The sequence below is a fragment of the Rhagoletis zephyria genome, unplaced genomic scaffold, assembly GCF_001687245.7.
Source record: "Rhagoletis zephyria isolate East Lansing unplaced genomic scaffold, Rhagoletis_zephyria_1.1 Rzeph_scaffold_00023, whole genome shotgun sequence".
Lineage (NCBI taxonomy): Eukaryota > Metazoa > Arthropoda > Insecta > Diptera > Tephritidae > Rhagoletis > Rhagoletis zephyria.
Window position 1 is genome coordinate 692,701 of NW_016157107.1, and position 11,675 is coordinate 704,375.

General features: G+C 33.5%; 1 protein-coding gene across 1 annotated transcript; it reads left to right on the top strand.

Annotated features, from left to right (window-relative positions):
• The first annotated feature begins 10,470 nt into the window (after positions 1-10,470).
• LOC108362644 (uncharacterized) lies at positions 10,471-11,235 on the top strand. Its single transcript, XM_017615712.1, has one exon. It carries the CDS (start codon positions 10,471-10,473, stop codon positions 11,233-11,235), a length of 765 nt encoding a protein of 254 aa, XP_017471201.1.
• Positions 11,236-11,675: the final 440 nt, after the last annotated feature.

The following is an 11,675-nucleotide window of genomic DNA, read 5'->3' on the forward strand; positions in this document are numbered from 1 at the left end:
CATTTGAGACAACTTGTTGGTGTGCACCTTTGAGAGTTGAATTTGACAGCCATTCAGAAGACGCATAACGATCACTGACTTTTTTAATGACGGTGAGCCACTTTTTAACAATTCCATTGTTCATATATTCACTAAAAAAGATCTAAATTAAAGCAACATAGATAGATATTAGGCTAAATTTCTTTAATAGCCAGATAATATTAGCTCTGCTAATACGAAATGAGTAAATTTACCTTGCCAGTTATTATTTTTTAATGCGTAAAAATTCCTTTAAAAAATTTTAAAATTTCCGAAACAATCATTTTTTGAGGTATAAACGTCATAAGCACAGTTTATGTTAAAACATTTCAAAGTGAAACTACCTTCTTTTTTGTATCATGGATACAACACCAAAAGGTAGTGACGTTTTTCAGACTCGCTTTAATTTTGTCAAAGCGTTTTAACCGGAAAACCACATACACAAATTATCATAAAAAACCATTTTGGAATTTAGCTAGTGTTCTGTCTTCGGATGGAATAAATTTTGTATTACTGTCGTGCTTGGAAATATTTACGACTTTATGCATATTGGCCGGCTTTATAAAACTGCGAAAATACCGATTTACCGGTTTCACAGTTGTGACGTCGATGGCACGCACAAATACTTAGAACCAGTGATGGAACAGTAGGCACATAGTTCCATTTTTGGCACTTTCATTCTCAGAGGCACTTTTGGCACAATTCATCCTGTTTTGGCACAATCATAAAATATAGAAATTTAGCATAAAATACCAATATATAACAAAACAAATCACATCCCACGATATAGATTAAAAAATTACAAAAAGTGAAAATTAAAAGCACTAAAAATTTAAAATAAGGGCTGCGAGAAATATTTACAAACCGCTGAATTCTATTATGAATACATAGTACGAAAAGAAAGTTTTCGCAACAACAAGCTTTTAATTCAGAATTTTTGGGAAGATTCTAAGTTTGCAGTTTTATAGTCCATTAAATAAAAGTGCAAGTTACTGCAATATCCCGATGATTTTTGATATTGTTTTTCTGACGGTGTTATACATTTTCATCCATTTAAAAAATATTCGAACACACTTTATATGAAAGAAATGCATAAAATCGAAAACTTGGAATTTTTTCTGAATTGAAATTTGGTTGTTGTGAAAACCTGCTTAATTTTTATAATTTTTGTACAAATTTGAAATGCCGATTTGTGTACATATAGTGTGTTATTAAATTATGAATTAGACTTTTATATAAAATCAATCGAAAAATAATCAATGAAAAGAATAGGCGAAACTGATCAAAATCTCACTGCCATTATTTCGCATATAGGTACATACATACATATTGTACATATGTGTGTAAAAATTTCAGAATAGCTATATTTCGGTGTATTTCCCCTCCGTAGTTGGAATTCTGTTTAATTTTACTATGAATTTATGTATATGTCTAAGGAATCCGTCATAAATTAGATTTACTCTAATGATTTAGTTAAATAATAATTATTATATTACTTCAGTGTATTTTAAAAATATTATTCCTAAAAATATATTGTTCTTAAAATGCCCGAAAAGAAATTTAATTTTGTGGCACTTTCACCTTCTTTTCGGCATTATTTCCGAAGGCCATTAGGCACATTTTGAAATTTTGAAATTCCATCCCTGCTCAGAATAGAACTGGTGAAGCGTCGCCCAATGGGACTACAGCGGCCAAAATTAGTAAAAACAGACTTGCGAATTATCAAAAATCAATTGAAAGCAGATTCATAGCAAAACATCCAACTAACCCAAACCAAAAAGAATTTTTTATTAAAAACCATATTTGCAGTCATGGGATGAGCTTAAAGTAGATAGAATGTAAAAAAGCAAATTTTTAAGAAACAATTTTGATTTTGTTGCAAGTAATTTAAATAAATTGATGACCAATTGTTCTTACATATATATCTATGGTCAAGCATTTCTTTAAATTTGTATATATCTACTGAAGTTCGGAAAAGAGTTGCATTTGAAATTTTACATACTTTTGTGGGTATAAAATTTTTCGAGCGCTTACATTAAAAAGGTCGTAAGAAGCGAGCTGAATTATTCTTAGGAAAAGTAAATATTACGTATGCGTGTCTTATTTGAAATAGTCTCAGCTGCGAGGAACTGCGAGTTCAGCATCTATTCTTATTTTTATAGTCACACCTCCTGTAAAATTTATTGAATTTTTATTGTATAGCTAATTTAAATATCTCTGATATGTACATAAAAAAAAATTCATGAAATTAGTTACTTGGAGCCAATAAAGTGCTGTAGGAGGTCGGCGTCATAGTGAGAAAATCGAAACTAGAAAATTTTGGAAAAAACGTGCAGTGTACACCAAATACAATTTTATTTTACTGTTGCGCCTGTTTTTTAAAGTTGGTGAATTATAACCAGGGCCAAAGAAAATGAGCAAGAAAATCCATTTTAAGCGCTTAGATAAGCACTAAAACATTGGTAAAGATGCTTTCCATTTCCAGACAACCGGTCAGGTACGTGCATGATTTTTAATTTCGACCAAACTCAAATACATTGTTTGTTGGTCCAAATAATGAGACACGTATTTTTTCTTTTGGCTCGGAAAAATTTTTCGGCCGAATTAAACGCAATTTTGTTTTTCAGGCAAAAATCGATTATTCGAATTGACAGTGAGAATGTTTTTTTAAAATGCCCATAACTTTGTCAAAATTTAATAGATTCCAACAATGTTTTTAATCAAATGTCAGTAATTCTTGTCACTTCAAGATGAAATGATATAATTATTGATTTTCATTATTTAAAATTTTTTATTTAACAATAAACAAAAAGCGCAATTTTTTTTCAAATTGAATTTCTCAAAAAGTGTATTTTTTTTTTCTCTCAAACTTTTTTACAGAGAAAGAGACACTTTGAGCAACAATCAACCCAAATCTCTAATAGCGAAGATTTTTTTTTCTGAGTTATGATTTGTATAGAAAATATACGTTTTTGTGGTACATACTACAACATTCTTATATTGTTTAACTAAATGGAATATATGTATGTAATATATCAGCAAAAAGTACAGCCGTGATCATTTTTTGTGTATCAAATAGATATTAGAACACACTTTCCACCATACAGTTTCGATTATAAAAAGCGGGAAAATGTGATTTTGTATTTCGAAACTGTATGGTGGAAAGTGTGTTCTAATATCTATTTGATACACAAAAAATGATCACGGCTGTACTTTTTGCTGATATATTACATACATATGTTCCATTTAGTTAAACAATATAAGAATACTGTAGTATGTACCACAAAAACGTATATTTTCTATAAAAAATCATAACTCAGAAAAAAAATCTTCGCTACTAGAGATTTGGGTTGATTGTAGTTCAAATTGTCTCTTTCCCGGTAAAAAAGTTTGAGAGAAAAAAAATACACTTTTTGAGAAATTAAATAAAAAAAAAAATTGCACTTTTCGTTTATTGTTAATAAAAAATTTTAAATAATGAAAATCAATAATTATATTATTCTATCTTGAAGTGACAAGAATTACTGACATTTGAGTAAAAACATTGTTGGAATCTATTAAATTTTGGCAAAGTTATAGGCATTTTAAAAAAACATTCTCACCGTCAATTCGAATAATCGATTTTTGCCTGAAAAACAAAATCGCGTTTAATTCGGCCGAAAAATTTTTCCGAGCCAAAAGAAAAAATACGTGTCTCATTATTTGGACCAGCAAACAATGTATTTGAGTTTGGTCGAAATTAAAAATCATGCTTGTACCTGGCCGGTTGTCTGGAAATGGAAAGCATCTAAATATTCTTGCAAATATGCTCGCAAAACAAAAAAAATTATGCTTAATGTTTTATTTTTTATTCAGTTTATTTCAAGGATTGAAAAGTTACAATGGATTTACAAGTGTTGCTTGATATTCTCAAATAATAGAGATCTGCGCTGGTCGTTTAAATTTTGTTAAGTTTTCGTTATTCTCAATTTGAGATAAATTATTTTTAATCTCTTCAATAACACCAATCCCTTCCCACAGAGACGAGCCATTGGTTTTAAATTTTTATATCCAAACAGAAATGCAATTGAAGTTACGGGTTAATAAAAACCAAATCTCTTTTTATGTTATTATTTGTAAACATTTATTTAGTTCGACGAAAAAAAAACCAAAAAAATGGTAAAGAGAAGGTTATTAAGCCACATTTTCTTAAGCAGTACGAAGTTCTTAAGAAATTTGGACCGTTTACTTAATAGGTCCGCACTTAGCTTTATACATTGAAATTAGCAAAATAAGCATGATCGTTAAAATTAGACTTGGAAACAGGGATGCCGTTTGGATCTAAATAGATCCAATTGGATACATTTTTAGACGAATTTTTGCGGGATACTTGTTTTTTCCGGTCAGTATAAATGTGGATACTTTTTTAAATAGGCCAAAATTTTATATTTCCTATAAAGATTTTTTCGTTCGAAAATCGATTTTCATTAAAGATGGTAGAAAGCATTACGTTTTCTAAACGTATAAAGAATCGTTACTTAAGCGTGAAATTAAAGCATTTTATTTTTCGTGAACGAAGCAATGAACATATGAAGAGATCTCACCAAAATAGGTATAAGCGCAATTGCTTTAATTAGCTTAAAACGATGCTTTACGCAAGATCTTAATATACATACCGTCGTTTAAAGTACAAAACCGCGTATCAACAAAATGCAAAACCGCGTATCAAGATAATGCAAACCAGAGTATGTGACATTGCATAAGTTATTTTCTAGAGAGTAAAAACACTTATATTTCAAAATGGTTCTCTTTTTTATAAAGCAATCGCATTTCTGGCTAGTATATTTCAGGACGAATGGATAAGGATTGAGCCAAGAGCTTGTGTGAGCAAATCCAATTTTCGGCAGCAAATGTCAGTTACTCGGTTTTGCAGAATGACGATACGCGGTTTTGTACTTTAAACGACGATATATATAAAGTAAATTATACTCTCTCTGTAGTAATCTCTTTCATATCACATATTTTCATTTATTAATTTAAAAAGAAAGAAGATTTCAATGTAGTCTAAAAAACTAAATTTGATTTATTTAAGGAAACTTTTATGAATTTTACTGAAAATACTTTAAATACACTCTAAAAAATTGTGTTTATTTGCGCATATTGAGAGAAGTAACCAGTTTCCTCTTTTAATGTGTGCAAATTTGCATGCCGTGTAATAAAATTAATCATTGCCTGTTTACTTTTACATAACGAATTTGTCGGAAGAGCAAAATTACACATAAAATGTTTAAAATAAAGTAATGTTTTTTATTAGTAGGAAATTTATTTTTAGTTTGAAAATTTTTGCAATTTTAAACATTCTACATATGTGTATTTATGTGTATATCTTAAAGAACTCAAGTTCAAAATCAAATACTAAACAACCTATACGTATATTTATACAGATTCTTGTTGAAAAATAGATACTTTTCAGTAGTAGTTTTACATGCTCTTTTTAGAGTGTACTTGCTATTTATTATATTTACTTTGCAAAATACTTATGCACAAAAAATGTACTTTATAAATTGAAATTACAAATGTTTGATTTTATGCACATGTATTCCAAGTCCTTAGGATGGGTGAAATTATGTCTTTTTCATGAAAATGTTTGTTTTTCTTACAAATTATGAGATGTGTATGTAAAAAAAAGAAAATTGGATACATTTGTATACATTTTTGTCTTGGTCAGGGATACATTTTCTTGAGACGGCGCGGCAACACTGCTTGGAAACCATGAACAGCGTTGCCATTTTGGTGCTTTTGGAGCTAGATGTAGCTCTTTATTTTGCTATTTAGCTCCAAAAATTTGGCTTTAGCTCCTAGCTTTTATTTTAGCTCTTTTCAAAATTATCTAGCACTTTTTTATGTCCAGAAAGTTTTAGTAGTATTTGGTAATATAATAAAATAAAAAATCTGTCATTTCATTGTACAAGTGTTGACTAAAATTTAATTGGCTTTGGTGATCTCAAGCTATTTTCGATACCTTCATGTTATTCTATTTCGATTAATTACTTAATTAATTACTTAAAAAATTTCCATTCCTAATGCAAATGGCGCGTAAGCAAATGGAAAATGGGCAAGTAAGTCGATTAGTTTCTACAACGGGCGTGTACTCTACCAGACTGTACTTTGAGCTCCAATAAAGCCGTGTTTATCCATTTTTTGGACTTAAGTCAAAAGTTAGCCTACTTTTTATTCAGCTTATTCTTGATTAAGTCCAAGAAATTGGCTAAATTAAGTTAAGTTGAGTCGGGGAAACCAGCCCTTAAAGTCCCATTTGCAAAAGTTTCCTTTTAGTTAAACTGTCATTTAAATGTAGAAGTGTTTTCATAATACAATGGCAATTGAATAATAACAAAAGGTTCATTTAAATGAAAATAACAAAGCTGACAATACTGATCTCGGCAAAATTGCATCAGCTGATTGTCATAAATATGTAATTATACTACGAAACTGGCATACTTTTTTTTCTTATAAAAGGGTCCTTTATGTCATATAAATTTCCATTTTGGGTATTAAACTAAAGAGCCTTTATGGACACCTTTATCTTTAAAGTGGCTTTATGAAATCGATGAGCAAAATAAAGCATCCTTTAAATTTAAAAAAAATTTTAATTTTATTATGAAATAGGTCCTAAATACTCAACTTAAAAAAAAATTAGCTCATTTAGCTACTATTAGTATTATTTAGCTCTTTTTAGGTATTTTTTCGACCGTTTTAGCTCCAAACGAAATTTTTTCTGGCTACACTGACCATGAATAAGAAAAATAAGATATTCCAAGCAAAAGCTTAAAATTTTCGGCTCTAATCATAACATTAACCGATTTTGGCGTTCTTTCTGATATATGTTTTTCTGGTTAAAAACAGTATATATTCTGAATTTCATCAAAATTGGATAACATATACCATTTCCGAACATAAGAACTGTGTGCGTGGCGAATTTGTAGTACGGTTACTATTTTTGGCCGCAGTTATATGTGGACGTCCCACTGTGCGTCGTTTGTACTAATAAGTGAAAATTATTTCCGTATTTCTTTGAATATTAATTTAAGTTTTCTCACCTAATTGATGTGTACAAAGAAATGAACACCATAACGAAAACGAAAACATCACCGTGAAGCACATACTTATGTTTTTTAACATCTTTTCTGGTATTTAAATAATTCCAAATCAAAAGCATACCGGCTCCATATTCACAAGCTAAGCGCCGCTACCGAAACACGAAATGACCATAAACTATTTCTAACGAGCTAACTATGTATATACATTAGGGTGGTCCAAAAAGAAGTAAAGTCGTAATTTGAATACTCTCACACCTAGGATTGTTCTATGTCGAAAAAGTATACCTCTATTTTAATACCCGAGCGCACTTGTGCACAAGGGCATTATAACTTTTTTCACATAACGGTAGCTTGTAACAGCCAAAACGAATCGAGATAGATATAGACAAATGCATACATAAATGCTCAGAATGAAAGTAGAAATCGATTAAGCCCTGACTGTCCGTCCGTCAGTGTGCCTGTCTGTCCATGTATACGACATCTCGAGAAATTTGGTTGCCCTTTATTCAAGGAAGGTTGGGATTAAAAATGGGAAAAATCGGACAATAACCACGCACACCTCCCAAATAACGGTATTTTCGAAATATGCAAAAACTACGATGTTTCCACAAATACTGGATCACAATTGTTGAAAGTTGGTTTGCGAAGTAGAATTTCGGCAAAATGAAATGCTATATCTCTGTAGTCCCTTCACTAATGCCCACCAAACTCGGTGCGAACATTACTTAGAGCCTCACTAAGAAACCCGTTAAAATTTTTTTAAATCAGATAAGACCACGCCCACCTCCCGTATAACGGTAATTTACATAAATACGAAGACTGCGATAAATTAGTAACTATTTAAGCTAATGTGCTCAAAATCGATATATGCAATGACCTCTTAGCAGAAAATGATATTTAGGGACATTTTTGGGAAAATATGCGTGGAACCGCCTACTTACGCCTTCATATGTGTATTTCGGTACTCGATTTATCAATTTCTACCAAACTCGGCACTTTTATCAACCTTGGCCCAAAAAAGCAATATGTTGAAAATTTTTCAAATCAAACTAAAATTACCGCAACTTACCATATAACGGTAAATTGCAGAAATACGAAAACTCTGAAAGTTTAATAACTAAAGACCCCAACATACAACAATCTCTCAACAAGGCACAATATTATTGAATTTTATAAAATGGCCGTGCCACTACCCACTTATGACTACATAAGTGTTTATCGATAACCGCCTTATCGATTTCTACCAAACGTGGTCTAATTATTTCAATATATCATAGCATATTATCGAAACTGTTTGACAAGGTCTTATCGAGCGTATTGTGTGAAAGACTGAAGCCCACCGTCAACGAACTGATTGGGCCTTATCAGTGTGGCTTTAGACCAATCCACCATAGACCAAGTATTCCCAATACGCCAAATTTTGGAAAAGACCCGCTAGAAAAGGATCGACATTCACCACCTATTTTGTCGACTTCAAAGCCGCTTTCGACAGCACTAAAAGGATTTGCTTATAAGCCACGATGTCTAAATTTGCCATCCCCGCGAAACTGATACGGCTGTGTAAAATGACGTTAAGCAATACCACCAGCTCCATTAGAATTGGGAAGACTTCTCCGAGCCGTTTCCTACCAAATGGGGGATTCAGACAGAGCGACTCCCTTTCATGTGATTTCTTTAACCTGATGTTGGAGAAGATAATAAGAGCTGCAGAACTGAGCCGCTCACACCGAAATCATCGGTAACTAGAATCGCGCAGTCTGTTCTACTTTTTCCAAGTTAGATAGGGAAGCAAAGCGAATGGGTCTGACGGTCAACGAGGACAAGACGAGGTATCTCCTGTCATCAAACAAACAGCCAGCGCATTCCAGCCTTGGCACCCACGTCCCTGTTGACAGTTATAATTTCGATAAAGTAGAAAATTTCGTTTACTTGGGAACTAGCATTAACACCGGTAATAATTTCAGCATGGAAATCCAACGCAGAATCATTCTTGCTAACAAGTGCTACTTTGGGCGTACGAAAACCATACTTTATAAGTGTTGGTGTATGGCGCCGTAGCGTGGACATTGACAACATCCGATGAGGCGACTCTTTGAGTATTCGAGAGAAAGATTTTGCGGAAGATATACGGGACTTTACGCGTTGGCGATGGCGAGTACCGCAATCGATGGAACGATGAGACATAACACAGCGAATTAAAATACAGCGGCTCCGCTTGCTTAGCTATGTCGTTAGAATGGAATCCGACGATCCAGCTCTGAAAGAATTCAACTCGAAACCCGCTGGTGGTAGCAGAGGAAGAGGGAGGCCCCCACTGCATTGGAAAGACCAACTGGAAAAGGACTTGGCTTCACTTGGCATTTCCAATTGGCGGCAGCTAGAGAAATGACTGGTGTGGTTTGTTGAACTCGGCCAAAATCGCTAAGGCGGTTCAGCGACAAATAAGAAGTTTGACATTAGGAAAAATACTCTTTCTTATCATGCAGTTTACTGAAAGTGAGAAACCATATATTTAACACGTGCGCCGGGTATATTATGTACGGCTTCGCCCGATTTTATACTTCGTTTTGTTTTATTTTGAAATCAAACAGAGGGCGCTCAAAGCTCTTAAAGTTTTCCATATATTTTATATGGAGAAAAAAAAATTTTCGTAGAAGTGGTATGGAATTCTGGTTTTTGGTGGACCATTAAATAAAAGTTATTATGAAAAATGTTTAGATAATTAAACAATTGGGTATTATTGGAGGAATCTCTAGCACAGAAGCAGAGTTTTCCGATCGAAACATATTATTTTTAAGAATTCTATACCATTTCTACGAAAAGTTGTTTTTTCCATATAAAATACATGGAAAGCTTTGAGCTCTTTGAGCGACCTCTAAATATGTTTTGATTTCAAAATAAAAAATAGGGGTATATTTTTCCGGTATAGTACAATCGTAGGGGGTGAGAGCATGAAAATTCCGACACTTCTTTTTCTCATGCATTTTTGGACTACTCTAATATACATACATATGTACATTTCTACATGCAAATGTGCATATGTCTGTTTCGAGTCATAACACATTTGCATCTGAAAAGCTATATGTTCACATGCAAAAACTGTATGTCAAATAGTTGTTTGCTAGTTTAGCTCCTCTGCAAGCTTGGATTGGATGCTGGCTACTTGTGGTCAAGTAAACGGGTCTCTTTTGGGTCGAAGACAAAGCAAAACCCGTTGGATAGCACCGAGTGAATTAAGAAGTTTTGTTGTTATTTTTCTACAAAATTTTTCGTGGCCCCGACTTTCATCAACATATATAAAGAAGCTGCAATTTCAGCTAGAATTATTCCCAACTCAGTTCTTCAAAGCAAATCATCAAATCTTGCGCGCAACATGCGTCTTTTTATTGTCTTTTATTTCTTAGCGGCTGTATCCGCAGATAAGTTGGGCTACAACTACAGACCGGTGCCACATTCTTCGTCCGGACTTTCCTTCGCCCCAGGCAGTGGAAGTGCAGGTGGAGACTATGGAGGCTTAGCTTCCGGTGGTAATATAGGTAGTTCAGGAAACCTCGGTGGCTTAACTGGCGTCGGCAGTGGATACGATTCTGGCGCACCAAGTATTTTAGCTCCAGTAATACAAGAAGCCAACAAGGAGTTTTTCACATTTACCGCTCCTGAAGAAGAATTCGAAGACGGGGAAGCTAGTCAGCAGCTGGCCCACTCTCTAAAGAAGAATGTCCGTGTAATATTTATTAAGGGACCCGAAAACAATGGTTTGGAAAACGCTGCACTTGCCCTAGCCAGAAACGCCGCTGAACAAAAGACCGCCATTTACGTACTGCAGAAACAGCATGACATTGCTGACTTGGCGAGCAAACTGCAAGCTGTTAACGATCATCGAAACAGTCATCCACAGGTGCATTTCGTCAAGTACCGCAACCATGACGATCTTGCCAATGCGCAACGTACCATTCAATCGCAGTACGATCAAGAGCCGGGCACATCCCAGAACTACAATGGAGGTGTTGCTCCCGTACTCAACTTTGCCTCGCCTGTGTCATCATACGGACAACAACAGCAGTACTATAAACCAGCTGCTAGCAATGCGAACGTCAATTACCTACCACCTTCATTGATAAGACGTCTCCGCTTTTAGACGTTATGTTGAACTTAATTATTTTTATTATTTACACTCATATGTATGTTCACACTAGTCAAGTATTTGGAAATCGATATATGTATAAAAACATGAAACATAAACCGCCCCAATGAGTTTTATTTAAATAACTGTCAAGAAGGCGTTTGGGTTTCAAAATTATACAAGAGGCAAAAAATATATGCCTTAAACAATTTAACACATATTTATTTTAAAAAATAATTGGAAGCCAGAGGTTAGGAGCTACATATATGTAATTACAATCATTATATACAGTGAAAAGAAAACAAAAAAATATGCAGCGGTTCTCATATAGAACCCATATTAATGGTAGCAGAATACGCCAAAAAAATTATTTTTCCAATTTTTTCCACAAAATCTAGAGGATTTTAAAACCTCTTTCACTGATCCTAGATTTATTAGCCTGAAACGGCATCTTT